The sequence below is a fragment of the Cygnus atratus genome, chromosome 4 (genome assembly GCF_013377495.2).
Source record: "Cygnus atratus isolate AKBS03 ecotype Queensland, Australia chromosome 4, CAtr_DNAZoo_HiC_assembly, whole genome shotgun sequence".
Lineage (NCBI taxonomy): Eukaryota > Metazoa > Chordata > Aves > Anseriformes > Anatidae > Cygnus > Cygnus atratus.
The window spans coordinates 48972979-48989307 of record NC_066365.1 but is presented as its reverse complement, the minus strand read 5'-3'; the positions used below and the strand labels follow the sequence as shown (position 1 = coordinate 48989307).

Here is a 16329-nt window from a genome sequence, read left to right as displayed (position 1 = left end):
AAAGTTTCATCTTAATTATTAGAGCTGTTGGAACAGTATTGCAACCACAAAGAGCAAAGAGTTAACTCCTGTGTAGGGTCAGTATTCAGAGACTCTACTTTAACAGCTAAGAATCAGAATCCTGAATTTTAGAGCCCTGAACATTGACGTTTAATATTTGTTCTTAAAGAAAAAGTACTATTTAGAGACTAACTTACAATGTTGTCTATAACTGTCTAAAGATAAATTTTACTTGAGATCATGTTTCTGTCTGTAGGATCTCCAGAAGTGAAACTAATTCGAACGAAGAAAATCTCACAATCAATAGATACAAGCATAGCACTATGAATGCAATATTTGTTGGCAATCAAGAAACGATATTGGCTATACTGTATTTTCCAACATCACTCCATTTTAATATACTGAATTCAGCACAAAAATATTTTTAGTCTTGACAAAACGGTAGGCCCAAGACTACAATGAGACAAGGTAATAACGTGCAATCTGCAGCACTTGGATTCCGTCCCCTAGTTTCCATAGTCCTGAATAAAGTCCCTCCACAGTGTCAATCTCTTCTTTCAAGCACCTGTAAGTCAGTCTACTGCTGGCAGGCTTGCATGAGACACAGTAAAACACCGGAAACAGTTCATGCCAGAAACTCCTACTCCTCAAAAGAACTTAAGCAACATACTCAATACTTCCAGGAAGTACATTTTTCTACTATTTATTCAAAGTCCACACTGAAAATATTTAGATTCTTTCCTTATGGTACATTTTTTTGTTATTTTTTTTTCTTTTGTTTTTAACTAGAAAAATTCAATAGGGTCATTCTTTTCTTCCAAAGATAGCTGCCGGAAAGAGAACTACAAAATTTAAAATACACGTATTGGCTAAAATACAGAAATTAGGTAGTTGGGTCTTTGTTACTCACTCTCAGCTGCTAGACTGGGGAATGCATCCTCTAGACTTTCTGTCTTTGTGGCTGACTAACTACTTCAGTATATCATGCAAAGTAGAACCACTTCACCAGAAGGGTGTGTAGGAGGATCACAGCCTGATAGTTAGCCAATCTCCTAAGAGATCTGAAGAGGCAGGAATTCATTCAAGAGGTAGGAATTTTACACCCTTGAGCTAAAAGGGAAAATAAATGCTCATCCTGCACGTTTTGAACGAATATTCTAATGGCTGCAAAACTATGTAAGAAGTGAAAACCACTACATCCTCTTACATTTAGATTCATACACAAGCTTGGCTTGAGCTGCTCAACACTGAAAGGATACACTGGGGCATGTCCAGATACATTCTGGAGCAGAATGGTAGGCACCTCAGGAACAGCAGCTTTAGATGCTATTAATTTTAGGCACACAAGGTAAAGATAGATGGTAGCTGACAGAGGGCAGCGAAGATCATATTGTGAAATTAAGTGCCCAAATCTCACTTTTGATACTTAAATTCTCTACAGATCATATGTGCAAGAGTTACACTAACTCACCTGGAGTCCTTGACCATGGACAATTTGAAGCTGTTCTTGAATCTTACGCAACTCTTCCTGCTGCCGATGAATATTTGCCTCTATCATGCGTGTTCTTTGCTCTAGCTGGTCCTTTAGATGCTGCATAGCTCCTAATTGAGCTGAAAACTGAAACACAGGCTGTAGTGCCACGTATAAATGATAAGATGAGCAAAAGCAACATTTAATTCACGAGCAGTAAATGTACTTCTTCACAGCAGCAAAGAAATCAAGAACTGCTTTTTAAACTGCTAGTAATCATCATCTAAGGACAAATCTGTAAGTACAAAAATGTTACAGAACTCACATTTAATTGATGCATCAGAATTAGTGAACTAAAAAAAAAAAAAACATAGCAAAAGAAATAGTCTGGCACCCAAATCACTAAGACACTGTAAAAGCTTTAGCAATAAATGGTACTGTGAATGCTAAAGCTTTCACATGTTAAAAATGGTAATTGTACCAGTTTACCAAAAAAAATCACTCAGAGCTAATACATACACAGATAACTGGGGTATACTCTCAGCAACCAACTGTTGAAAACTAAGCCCACAAAGAAACTGTCTGCCACTTCTATTCTTCCCTAAGTATCTGCTTCTGGCCGTAAGTCAATATAAGCTCTCAATGTCTATACAGTATCTACAGAACACAGACAGATCTTCAGTCAGACCTGATAACAGCTGTTCTTATTTCATAAAAGTGTTTCAAAGAGTAAGTTAACTTGTGTTACAAGCATATGTGTAGAAAGTTATCACGATCCTAGATGGATTCTTGAATTCATACCCAAAATATTTTCTCTTAAATTGTGTTTACATCTATGTTCTTAATGGCCAAAAACTACTTCTACACAAATAATGGGAAGAAAAATATACAGAAAAAATGCCAAATCAGGAGATTTCCTCACTTCGAGAGAATAACATTAAAGATAACTTTGGCGTCAAAGAACTGATTTTTTGAAAGAGAAGTTAACCTTATAGTCAGACCAAGACTGTTTGAAAATAACAAACCAACTTAATCCATACCTGGGACACGCTGGACTGGAGCTGTAAAGTTGCAGGCTGAGACATTGTTGGTTGTGTTACTGGTTGTCCAAGAGACTGGGAGCTTAAAGACTAGGATTTAAAAAATTGTTCCGTAACTGGAAGAGAATGAACTTCACACTTGACATATTTCTTTACATAAACTCTCAATTCCAAAACAGCATCATATGAACATCTGATGAAACATGTACATTTCCTGAAATATCTAACCCTAAATATTAATTAAGAACATACAAGAACAGTTGATAATATACATAATCTATATATAACTGTTCCCCTGCTAAAAATATATAAGAACCAGTAGGTATAAAACAGGAAGAACAAAAATTACAATCACAGCTGTCTTCAAAGTCTTATTTGTAGTAAGGGCAAAAACTTTTCAACAAGTTTGGAAGTTGACAATTTTGATTTATTCTTACAATAAATTACACAATGCATATTTTAATATGCATTCTATTTTTGAAATAAATGTATTAGTTCAATTGGAATATGAGCACCAAGCATGTGAAGCAAGACGTTTTCTCATGTTACCAAAATTTCAGAAACTCTGTGAAAGTATTCACTGATATTCATAGAGACATAAATCTATATGAATGCTCTGTAGGGAAACACAGTAATATTTTAGCAATTGCATATATATATTTATATATACACACAGGTATTTACATACATATATTAAAAATGCAGAATCATATAAAGAAGTTGTGTATGATTGAAAGCATAGATTCACATACAATCTTGTAAACCCTAAAGCCAAAACCATAAATACTTACACGCTTAATTACTGTATTCTCTTACAATATAGTATACTGAAGGTCCATATTGATGATTGTCAAATACCCCAAGTGAAAATGTTACATTTAAAATGACGTGTTTTCAGAGGAAATAAAATGAAGATTACATGGATTCAATAATACCTTTTAAAGGTAAATTGCACTGATTTAAGTACAAAAATTTTTCTTTGAAGAGTTACCTGACTACTCAGAGATGATCTTCTTTGTGTAGACTTTTCATGAGCAGATAAGCTTTGCCTTGGAGGAGTGCTAGTGTCCACTGTCATTTTAGTTGGTGTTGCTGACAATGTTCAGAGTTACAACAGAAAGAGATGTGTTAATAGTAATCTCAATTCTGCAAATGCAATAATCAAATTACAGGAGGCTCTTCCTGAATAAAAATAAAGCTTAAGGCTCAGACTTTTGTTTTTCCCTGAATATCCAACAATAATGTGACCTGATGGAGTGAACTAAGGTATTGAAAGGTCTGCTCTTGTACTTTTAGAAGTAGAAATCATTATACAACCTCTGAAAACCTGAGTGGCCAACAGAGATCTGAACCATCATAAAGGACATTCTCATCTGCACACTTTTAATAAAATGATGATTAACTGTTAGATATGAATTTAAGTAAAGCAGGGAAAGTCTTCATTTAGAAGGCTTTTTTTCATATTTTCAACAGTTGGTGCTTACATGAATGATCTGATACTGCAGTATGTGAAGATTTTCTTGAACTTCTGGAGGAAGCAGATGGTGTGGGGCTGGTATCAAACCTTTCCAGTGCTTCTTTGAGACTCACTGTGTTTATGTGATTGTCAGATCCAGAGTCCTGACTCTGAAGAGACACACAGAAAAAGCAACTATTTTATCTGATGCAGCACACAATGTACATTTCTGTTAGCAAATATGTAAGACCATGCTGTGGTTAATCAATCCCCTTAACGCAGTTAACTGCTGAAGTAATGTCCTGTTTGATACCTGTGAGCTCAGTTTCCATTGGCAACCTTTATCCTTGGAAAAGAAACCCCCCAAAAAAACAAAAAACCACCATATAAGCCTAGTAACCAAAATGCATGCAGGCATGGCACAAACTGACTGCTCAGCTAACCTCCTTCTGTAGCAACTCAGTTTGGTCTGAGCAATTGTGTTACAAGTGAACTGCTTATCCTTTTGAGGAAGGATAAGTTAATTCCACTAGAAGGAGCACTGTCAGATGAAACTTGCTGAACTGCCAAGGGAAAACACCACGGAGTATCTGCACAAGCTCGCTCATCTAAGACTCACTGTGCTTTCAAGGACATTCAAAATGAATTTTGCATACGTCTAAGAAGTGGGAGAGAGTCACATCATGGAACAGCTCCTAGGCCTCTTGTGAATTCCTTTAAGTCATCTTTTTGTGTTGACCTTGTTTTTTCAAAATGAGGGTGCTTCCAGTAAGGAAGAATATTTATGTATGAATCTAACTGCAGAAATCGGATCTTGTTATATATCATGTTATAATTACATGCATATGAACTCCCAAGAAGAGGAGCAGTAGAATTACAGTTAAACATCCTTCCTAGATCTCTTTGATCATTTTAAATAGTCATTCTATTTAGAGATGAAAGTAATTACTTAAACAGGACAAACACTTCCAGCTAGTGTGTATTTGCTTACGTATTATTAAGTAAAGACAGAAAGAAGAGGTAAAACAAAATGATTGAAGACACTCACTTTATCTGTTTTTATCTCTGGAAGAGACTCCTCAATACCAAGTTCTCGCCGTCTTTCTGCTCTAACTTCTGCATAACTAGAAGAACAAACCAAGTATAACTGCTATATCCCTGGATGATTTTAAAAACACATCTCAATAAACGAACTCTTCAGATGTACATTGCTTACAAAGTATCTCAGGAAGCTTTGCAGTGATGCTTTATTATTTATTACTTGTACTTTCTACCTCCAAAAACACTAGCAGTACAGCTCCCATACCATTAGAATTTCCCTAATATAGATTTAGGAGGAAAACTTACCTTACAACAGTGTGCGTACAGACAATAAACTCTGGCCTGGAATTCCACTGGTGATACGTGATATAGTAATGTGTTTGAAGCCAAATCCACTGTTGTCCCTTTGTAAGGAATCTATAATAACACGATTTCCCTTTCCCATATTGCATTACTATAAAAGTGAAAAATAAATTTACTGTCTTTCCAGTCTGTAAATATTGTAATTACATAACAAACTCTATTTCCCAAGTCCATGCATCCCAAACCCATGTCCAATCTGATACTATGCTAGTGACTAAGAACAGGTTTAAAACTGCAGTTTTCTACCAGAAAGAATCTACACTGTATTTGTCTGAGAACTGCAAAATTCAAACTTCTATTTTTGCAGGGTTTTTATATATTGTGAAATATTTACATGCAAAAAATATTAAAGAAAATCAGAAGAAAAGAAAAAACAATATAAGAAAAAACAATATAAGTATATGATAGCTAAACCAAAAGCTTATTCTTTTACATCTTTAGATATTTTTATTTATTTATTAAATATTACAGAGCCTTTTAAATGCTCTTACAAGAATTGGAGACATATTAGTCATAATGCTCCAATCCACCAAAATCAAAAATCTAAATTATAAGAAAAAGTTACACCTATTTCGTAATTCTGTATCAAAAGAAAAAAAAATCAAGATCAGCAGTACAATGTCAAATGAATAGGAGTAACAAAACTTTAACAAAATACATCACAAAATTTCACTCCAACCATTTAACAAACTTTAAAGTGAACACCTATAAAGCAGATTTGTTTATGTTAGCAACTTGGTCATACTCACAATGCTCGTGACATTTTGCCAGATTATCTAGATCATCCACATGATAATAATCATAGCCTGATGTTCCCAAAACTTCAAATGGAAGATAACCTATTATTGGAGGTGCCCTAATTAATAAAGAATTAATGTCATTTTATTTTCACAAGAAAAAAAATCATGATATATGTTTTCTTGTTTACAGTACATGTTCTGAAAAAAATTTAAAAATTAAACCCAACATAAAGCTATGAGTAGTTAATGCTGATTAGTGAGCTCTAAATATTATAACCATCACTGTGATTGAGCTACTATTGCTGCTATACAGAGAAGGAATTGCACCTGTGATCCAAGAATAGGAACTTCCATTCTAAGCTATGTCTAGATGTGAACTCTTCATTCGGTTCTTCAACAGTGCACATTTCCTAAGAAGTAAAAAAAAAAAACAACACAAAAATCTCTCTCAAAACTGCTCTAATCTAATTTATAAGTTCTTTTGAAATTCAGGCTTACCTAAATTTAGTAGATACCTCTACAATAGATATAATATTATTTGTATTCAGCTTCATTGTTTTTGCTTGTTTAGATGCATGGTACTGAGGTGGAATCTAAACTCAGCTATGCCAGGCTGACACTCAGTTGATTTAAAAGGTACAACCAGACATTAAACTCACACTCAGTATCTACAAGCACAGCAGCACAAGCAGAAATCAACAGTTCCTGCAGTTACACTTTTAACTCATGAAAAGGAAAAGAAGAGGTGAAACACTCCCACCAGACACACTGACTACAGTACATGCTTATAATGGGTAAAACGCAACATGAGGAAGATGCACACCTCACTTTGACTTTACGAATAGGATAGAGTACCCTAAATCCCTTTGACTTGCAGGTGCAGACATGTACTATAACAACACATTATTCTTATGTTTAAACTCATGAACAAAAAGAGAACCATTGTATTTCCACTATTTCAACAAATCTTCAAGGTGTTCTGGACATCTTTTCAAATGTCCTCCACTCAGATATCCAAGCAACCAGTGTGTGACAGCCAATTTCTGTCATCCCCTACCCAAGAGGTAAAGATGCCCCACCAATTGCTGTGCCTCACGCTGAGAGAATAACAGAGCCCCGTGCCCCCTGCCAGTCAGTCCTTGGCCAACTCATCTCGTGCTGCCTTCCAAGAAGACACACGATGGGCTACTTGCATACGTACAGACACACCCACCCCTCAAAGTATTGCAATAAAATTAGAGATCTGTACATCCTTCTTTTTTGGATGCCCGCACGTTTGTCACACTTGTAGGAGCTTGCAACAGTATTCCTTCCCATTGGCAGGAAAACAGCAGAGTCCAGTAATGACCAGGTACCACACCAGCTTCCTAAGGACTGCATACGACACAGAAGCTGTTGCTGCCCTGGTTAAATATGGACAGACAAGCACACTGCTGCTCTGTAAACATCTGTAACTGAAATAGTTCTGAACAACAGAAGACCAGCAGTTGCTCCTACGAAGGGACCACCCTCTTTTTCATTCTTTCAAGTTGGACAATGCTCTCAGACACAGGGTCTGATTTTTGGGTGGTCTTGTGTGGAGGTGGGAGTTGGACTCGGTGATCCTTGTGGGTCCCTTCCAACTCAGGATATTTTATGACACTATGAAAATACGGAGTGGGTATTTTGCAGTTTTAAAATAGATCTTTTAAAGTTTTCTTTCTATGAAAAAAAAAAGATGAACATAACTAGGTAATGTCTTTTCCTCGCCTTTGTTGGTGTAAAATCTAAAGACAATGACTAGAAAGTGAGTTGCACGATGAAGGTTATGAACAAAATCACTCTGTGCACAACATTGTGACTCTTGACATGACTACAGTTAGCAAGGCCTAACCTTCAAAACTGACACTACCTTTATAACCCCAAACTCACCTACCTTGCTAAGGCTACAGGATTTAATAAAGCACCACCACTAACAGCAAAGTAAAACAAATGACAAAGCAAGCATATATCCACGACATATACTTTTGATTTGTTTTTTCTTTTAATCTAATTACTTTGGCACAAGTCAAAACAAAAGAAAAAATAACTTAAGTGCAGGCAATAAAAGCATAGTAAAAAGACTACTGTTACAGAGGAGCCAGCAGCAGATTACCCAATGATTTTATACTCATGATTTACATATATCCCACTGTAAATACCCCAGGCAGAAGCTGTCTTGTTGAACAAGACATCTTATTGAAGTTGTCAACAGGGCATCTAGAAAAGAAAAGACTTTCATTTGCACCAAAAAGTTTTCTGGTAGAATCCTTTTGGTGAGATTAATCCTACTTTCTTGATAGGATTCAATCATTTTCCAGCCAAATTGCAAGATAGAGTGTTTAAAGAACGTGTAGAGCCAAATCCCACCATTGAGAAGGTACCAAGAGAGATAATCTCTCTGCAAAAATTATGTCACAAGTTATTACAAAAAATATCAGTGGTGGAGTCCTATGTAGAAAATACACCTGAAAGTGAACTTTCAGAGATTACTTTAATTCTCATGCATATTATGGCTTTCTGAGAAAGCACTGTATGTCCTTGACAAATGACATCTTAGGTCAAAATAAATAAATAAATAAATGAGTAACTGTAAACCATCTGAATTAAAGAGGAAAGGTGGCAGATGAGTGGGCAGTCAGGCTCTACCTTAAATATGACAATGCAGTACTAAAATACACATCTCACTGCTGGTGTCCCAGTCACACGTCTGTTAGTAAACTTACTGGGATGGTAAAATTCCTGACATAACACTATTTGCTGAAGTGTAGTCAATGCTAGCCTCAATAACACCTGAAGGTATCAACAGAGTATGTACAAATATTGTCAGATTAAAAATCTTCACGCTAATTTTGGTCCAGAGGATTCACAAGGAGATTTCTCAGATGAACAGCATTAGCTGCAAGTTTTGAGAGGATCTTAAAACCTCTGTAACGTGAAAGCTTCCTTAGGCACTAAGTTCAGATAAACAGGAATGAATGGCCTTCCTTTGGCCTGAGTATAATATGCAATTCAATGGCCCTCAAGAGACTGAGAGAGACCTGAAAGATCCTCCTCCAGAAGCAGGAGATACAAAAGTTTTACTATAGTAAATTCTAAACTGTGAGACTTCAAAAAATCAAAATATTTGCAAATACTGCCATCTTTTCTTGCAAGTCTTCATGAAGCATGAAGTCAAAGTGCAAGGTATAGACCATGTCTTCTGAGGCTACTACTAACAATCTTCAGCTTAAGGTAGCAGTGCATTCAATTTACATGTGGAATATTTAAATATTCAAAGAGTTCTGCATAACAGACAGCAGGTTAACCACGTGCCACATATATTTCATGGCATTTCTTTAGAACTGAATTATAACAACAAACATGGGATAGTAGACTATCCTATACCTTCATGAATATATATTTGTATAAATATGTAATTCAAATTGCAATCACAGACTGTCCTGTACTAAATCCTATTTATGTCGACAGATTTTGGCGAGGAACAGGCTTATTCTTAGTGAAGTCTTACATTTCATCCACATCAATTCTAGACTTGTACAGACATCTTCATTGTGCATTAGCAGTTATGTGAAATGTTCTCTTTAAAAAAACAAGTTACTGAATAACAAACAGTGCTGAAACAAAATGGAAGAGGTCTATTACCTCAAAGCTAACTCTCAGTTACTGACAAATGATACAAGCTTTAATTAAGCCCTACAAGATTTGCTTCTATGTCCAACTAGAGCAAAACCATCAGCAACATCAACTCAAATCATTAACTTTTTCAGTGAAAGAGGAACCTCAGTGTTATCTTTCACTGTTTCAACTGAACTAGCTAAATTATATTCTTATGGACTTGCAAATTTATTTTTTGCATATTATTTTTATGACTTTTTAGAAATGGCACTCACCATAGCAACTTCATTTGATGCTTTGCATAACATTTAACCTATCTGTATGTGAAGTAAGAAACAGATATTTTCAGTTTCACATAATGAAATTCCTTATAGTTTTCATTAATATTTGAAGTGTTGTATGCATTTTCTCTAAAGTTTTCCTGTTCAGGGTACATTTTAAAATGATATAAAAGTGATTTCAATTGTGCATACCTTGATAAATTGAGGTGTAGCTAATCTAACTGTGGCTACAAAGCAAACTTTGTCTTCATATGAAGGCCGGTGTGATCGCTGAATAGTTCCTTCAAAACCATTGTGTGCCGAGTTGGGAACTGAGGGAAGACAGAGGACAAGAGGCCAACGTAGATTATAGTATAAGCATCAAGGAGAATGGCATTAATAACACAAGACAAAATCACAAGTATTTATCTAATGCCATTTCTTTAGAATTTATACATTATGAAAAGTGCTACATGTAATACATACACAGATATGCACAGGAATAATAGCAATGGGAACACAACCATCAAGTAACTTTCTCAACGAAAATTACAGTTTACATATTATCTGTGACAAGCAGTTTTTAGAAACTAATAACAATTGCAATTCTTTTTTGTAACTACTAAAAATTACTAGAATACATCGTCTTTCAAAATACCTTAAGGTTTCTTTTGTATCGGCTTTTGCTAACTTTTCCTTTTGAACTCTGAGCTAAGTATTTCTTTTCTAGGCTTTCATCACCTTCAAATGACACACGTTGAAGACAGAAATGAGTAACAGAACAATTAAAGACACAATTATGTGTGTGAAGGAATCTGGAAATCAAGCTGAGAACAAAAAAATTTCACTTATTGGATCATGGAGACGGAAGGAGTCACAAAAGGACAATAGACTAGACTTCAAAACAGATTAGCTTCATCTTTTTCAGCAGACATCCATTTAGTGTATCTTTAACAAGCTCCAAAGATGGTGACCCCAAAACTTTCTCAGGCACTTCCAAGCTGAAGTGGTTCTAGTTCAGCTCTAGACTAGAAATTCTACTCAAGTTTCTTCATGCAATTTAAGCATATAGCTCCTTCCTCTTGCCATCAGAAAGCGAAGAGGCAATTTCTCTTTTCTTTCACAGGATCACAGAATAGCTGAGGTTGGAAGGGACCTCTGCAGATCATCTAGACCCCTCTGCCAAGATGGGTCACCTCGAGCATGTTGTGCAGGATGGCATCCAGGCGGGTTTTGAATATCTCCAGAGAAGGAGACTCCACAACCTCTCTGGGCAATGTGTTCCAGAGCTCTGTCACCCTCACAAGAAAGAAGTGTTTTGTCATATCCAGCCGGAACCTCCTGTGCTTCAGTTTGTGCCTGTTGCATCTTGTCCAGGCATCACTGAAAAGAGGCCGGGCCCATCCCTTTGACACCCTCCCTTCAGATATTTATGTACATTGGTGAGATCCCCTCTCAGTCTCTACTCCAAGCTAAACAGTCCCAGCTTTCTCAGCATCTCTCCTATATCTTTATCTTATCCCTTCTCCTTTCTTCTTCAGAGTTTATCTTACCTCATAGGTTAGATTTTCACATTTCTGATTGCTTTTGCTCTGAACATTTTCCAACTGCTTCAGTTATTCCTGATATATAGTGTCCAAAATTGGACACAGTAACCCAGATAAAGAGATAAGGGTGCTAAAACGTACAGAGGGATTATTTTATGTGTCTTAGACTGCTTCTTGGAAAGGCTTTTGCATTTTCACAACAATTCGGTGTTTGGTCACAGTACCTTGGCCATGTTCAGTTCACCTTCCACAGTAACTCCTTTTTCTAAAGGACTGCTATTTACCTGACTGTAACCTTTCTTCCCTGTTTGTATAGCTAGTTGAATAGCTCCTGAATGCAGTGTCTTGCATTTGTTCTTACTGAATGTGTCTGTTTTTTCACCAAAACCAAACTATTTTCTATATTTGGGGCATTAGAATGTTTTTAGCATTCTTGCAGGTTCTTGCATCACTGCATGACTGCAAACTACATTCCATTACTCATGACATTAATGAAAATACTGATGAAATCCAGAAGACATTCCTTAAAATTCCATTTTTATGGTGAACAGGGATAATTTTTCCAACCAGTTCGTACAGCTACTTTCTAGCAATTTCAATTAACTTCCTTTACATGTTCATGAGAATGTAGTATGATAACTGTCAAAAGCTGAATTAAAGTACATGATTTGTCCTCTTATTCACACAGTGTATTACTCTGGTAGAGTAGAATGAATTGATGTGAATGTTATTTGTACCTGAAAGATCCACAATGGCTGCTATTCTACTCTTTGTTAGCTTCCTGAAGCTCCTATATAGTTCAATTATTTGCTCTGGAATATTTCCTGATACTGAACTGCAACTGACAAGCCTGCAGTTTCCCAACTCCTCTTTCTGAGACTATCATATTTGGCCTTTACAGACCTGCTTTTTCTTGTCTCTCCTATAGTATTAGATACCTGCTTTTGGACACTAACACTCAACCTCTCCCTACCTCCCTATGGGAAAAATACTGATATCACATTAAAAAAAAAAATAGGTAAGACAATGCTTTTGATAACTTTTTGGGGGGTGATCTTCCTGAAGACTACTGACCATACCACACAATCCATTTGTCTGACTAACCAAATAAACACGCCTATCAAGTAGCTACTCAGAACAGGCTGGCCAAAATAACTTGAAATACTGCAATACAAAAGTGGAAATCAATAAAAATAACTTCGGTGGAAGAGAGAAGTCAATCAGTGCAGAAAAGTCAAATTCTGTAAAGGCCCATCCACTCATCTGAGTGGTAACTCCTGTCATTGAAAAGTACAGACTTGAAACGGGGGAAAAACAAACATTTTACTTCCCAGCTCACTGCAACAATAATGAGAACTGTGAATACTCAGTATCAGCAATCCTTAAGTTACTTAGTCATCTGCTTAAATACGGATTATACTTAAATTAATTTGGGCTCCTATTTTAAAGCACTGATGTAAATTTTTTCTTACACTCAAGTTTAAAAATGCTTTACAAGATGCATGTAATACCTAGTAGGCAGTTTTACTTAATTTTCATTTAAACAACATAAAAGTGATATAACTGTTTCAGACTCTTCTTTTAAAAGAACAAAGAACAATTTTAGCTCCTCCTTAAGTTAGCACAATCACCCCAAGCCTGCTCAGTTATGAAGCTTCCTAAGTATTCCACTCCAATGTGGTGGAAATTACTCACCATTATTCAAACACTTGAAATTTCCTATAAATTTTACATATTCATATGTAGGTTGCTCTTTTGGGTCTATTGTTCCTCGCAGCATATGGCAACAGAATTCTAGCTGATTTTTTGCTGAAAAAAGAACAAACAAATTAAAACACCGCATGGTTGATGAAGCACACAGGCAACATGAAATGGAAAGCAGGAATAATTAAGTTGCATACTTATACTGAGATACTGTAAATGTGGTGATTACAAACGGCTACAGACTCTGCTTTCAACCAGCATGATACTAACTAACCTAAAGAAAAGGAGAACTTGTTTAGAATTTATTCATGAAGGACTGAATGCCAATGAAACAGAGAACCTCTGAAAAATAGAACTATCTTAAAGCAGCAGCTGCCCTAAACATAACTTTATGCACTTCCAACACCCACTGACCTGTTTTCATTCTTGTAAACTGCTAGAATTGTCGGAATAGAAACTATGTGAACACGATGAACATTTCTAATATAGAGAGTGAAATGTAATGCAATACTGAAAATTTTACTCTTCAAGGAAAAAAAAAAAACACCTTCACAAAAAGTGCTTCCATTCAAGCTGTGTATTTCATTCTGAAGGCCTCACCCATACATTTCTGCTTTAAATAACATTGGAAAAGGAACTGATACAGTGCAGATTGTTTTTAATGCAACTACTTACATTTTAAGTATTCTGGTGTCAACGAATCACTTTCCAGCAGATGAGAAGACAGTATTTTATAGATTTCTGAATGTTCCCCCTCTGGGATAAAATTAAATACACTCTGATCCACAAGATCAGACTGAAAGAAAAAGATTTAATAAGCATTAAAATAATGCAAGGCATGCATGCAATATTAGAAAGCCTACTATTTTCATGCAACACAATGCCAAAGATCAGAAAAATATCTATAAAATACTACTGACTCAATAAAGCCACCTGCTGGAATACGTAAGAACATTCTGCAAGTAAAAAATCTCATTTCGATTTGTCTTGACACTCTGAACCACTTCATGAAAAATGCCATCTATGAAGCAGATAAACATACACACTGAAGTACGCTGGAGCTTGTATTAACCACCCTGGGATGCAACAATTCCAAGTAAAGCAGCATTCGAATTAGAAACTATACAGTGGTGTTCTAGGGAATTACAACCTGTCAGTGGCATCCAATACAACCAAACAGTATTTCATAACAAAAGACAGCATGTCCCTACAATAGTTTACTGTATTATCAATAGCTACAGCCAATTGGAATTGATTTTATGAATATGTTTTATAATCAGTTCCACAACTATGTACACAGGACTGGGAGTTTACAGATGAATGCAACAAAACTGAACAAGTGTTTAAATGCATAAATGTATTTGATTAAGTATTCAGAAAAGAGACACCACACAATATATGTTTAGAATACATAGATCACATCTAAAAGTAATGGATAACTGTGCCTCCGAGAACTGGCTAAACACTAAATTTTAGAAATCACAATTACCTGTATATTTTTTAAAATTCTTAAGCTGGTATGATGCATACCGTAGAGAAATTTGTTTCGGAAGAATCATTTTAAAAATATGTCTCTCCAAGTTGTATGAATTACTCTTAATACAGTATGACAACTAACCCATACTAATAATTTGTCCATCTCTTCTAGAAAAAAAAGTCACCATTCCACTCATCAACTGTTTTCATCTTTGAGCACTAATGTTTTGCATTTCACAGTAGCTTTATTCAAAGGTAACTTCAAAAAAATAGAATGTTGAATTTACCAGTGAGCAATGCCGCCAAGATTAAAAATGAGTGAATGTAATAAAATACAAAGTATATACATAGCCTAAAAAGCAGAATCGGCAGCAATGTATTTCTTATAAAAGTTCTTCGGCAAATAAGCAGTAAAAAACTAGTTTAAATATATTCCAAGATATTGTTCCTTAGCAACATTCTTCTAACTCATGTAGAGGCTACGATAGGTGTGAACTCTAAAGGGTCTCCTACAGTCAGATTTGTTGTTTGAGTTATGTTGAAGAGTCAAGTCTGAAGCTAGTCTGGTACTTCATAATCCTGCATAAATGTGCTGACTGTATTCTGAATTTCCAAAGGAAATGTTTAATATAGGAGACAGACCAGTAGCAAGGAGTTGTGCTGAAGAAAAAGCAGAAGCATTAGAATGCAGCATACATCTGTTCTATAAGGTCAAAAAGAATAAAGATATTAGTACTCATAGCAAAATAGCATCCGCAGACAAGCTGGTATGTTACAGAAAGCAATTCATACTTACTGGCAAATGTTCAAGTAAGGGAGTTATACTTTCAGACACGTATATTATATTTCCATCTGTCATAATTGCTAAAAAAAAACCATCAAGAGCCTGAAATTAAACATAATGGGCAGTTAAATAAAAAGAAACAGCATTTCAAAAATGTTAAAGTTATATTCAACATGGAAAAGAATTTAGGCCAAATTTAGTTGAGTTTATTATAAAAATGAGATTACTTTTCACTATTAAAAGTTCTTAGTCTTGCATTTACACTACGAGCATTACAGTTTCCATATCGTTCTTTTCTTAAATACTATGACTTCAGAGGCCACTACTTCCTCCATCTCTGTGGCATCCCACTCTGCCGGCCTGTTACTTTTAATTCTATCATCACTTTCAACATCAGAAAGCTCAAGAAAATGAGCTAGAGGCAAAAGCATGAAGAGGTGGAAAAATGATCATAAGAAAAGAACAAGTCAAAGAGGTGGTGAAATCCATGTATTTCAGTATTTAAAATCCCAGTAGCCCCAATCTCCATAAAAGAAACCTGTACCAGGATTTTATTTAAATTTGAAGACTGTGAGATACAGTTCTGATTGCCTTATCTTCTACTTAGCTCAAACTTATTCCTGCTTAAAATAACATGACAGTCTTTTGGTGGAACATTACCAAACAGAAAAGCATGACAGAGCTTCTAAATAGGAAATTTAAAGGTCATGTCTTCAAAAAATATTCTTATATCGCTTTCTTCTAGCTTTAAGTCATTAGTTGCGGATGCCTATTTTGTCAGGGGACTGGAGAAACACCAGAAACAGCTACA

General features: G+C 35.6%; 1 protein-coding gene across 5 annotated transcripts in view; it reads right to left on the bottom strand.

Moving 5' to 3' along the window:
- CLOCK (clock circadian regulator) overlaps positions 1-16329 on the bottom strand; it is a 64217-nt gene that overhangs the window by 10492 nt on the left and 37396 nt on the right. For 3 of the 5 annotated variants that reach the window (XM_050710188.1, XM_035552442.2, XM_050710189.1), the window contains 12 exons: positions 15531-15620; positions 13934-14054; positions 13250-13363; positions 10221-10339; positions 6439-6521; positions 6121-6227; positions 5315-5462; positions 5016-5091; positions 3996-4137; positions 3503-3603; positions 2512-2601; positions 1472-1618 (listed from right to left, as the gene is read on the bottom strand). In XM_050710188.1, coding sequence (XP_050566145.1) covers positions 1472-1618; positions 2512-2601; positions 3503-3603; positions 3996-4137; positions 5016-5091; positions 5315-5462; positions 6121-6227; positions 6439-6521; positions 10221-10339; positions 13250-13363; positions 13934-14054; positions 15531-15620 — 1338 coding nt within the window. Of the gene's footprint in view, positions 1-1471; positions 1631-2511; positions 2602-3502; positions 3604-3995; positions 4138-5015; positions 5092-5314; positions 5463-6120; positions 6228-6438; positions 6522-10220; positions 10340-13249; positions 13364-13933; positions 14055-15530; positions 15621-16329 lie in introns of all 5 variants that reach the window. The other 2 variants (XM_050710187.1, XM_035552432.2) reach the window with 1 other exon arrangement.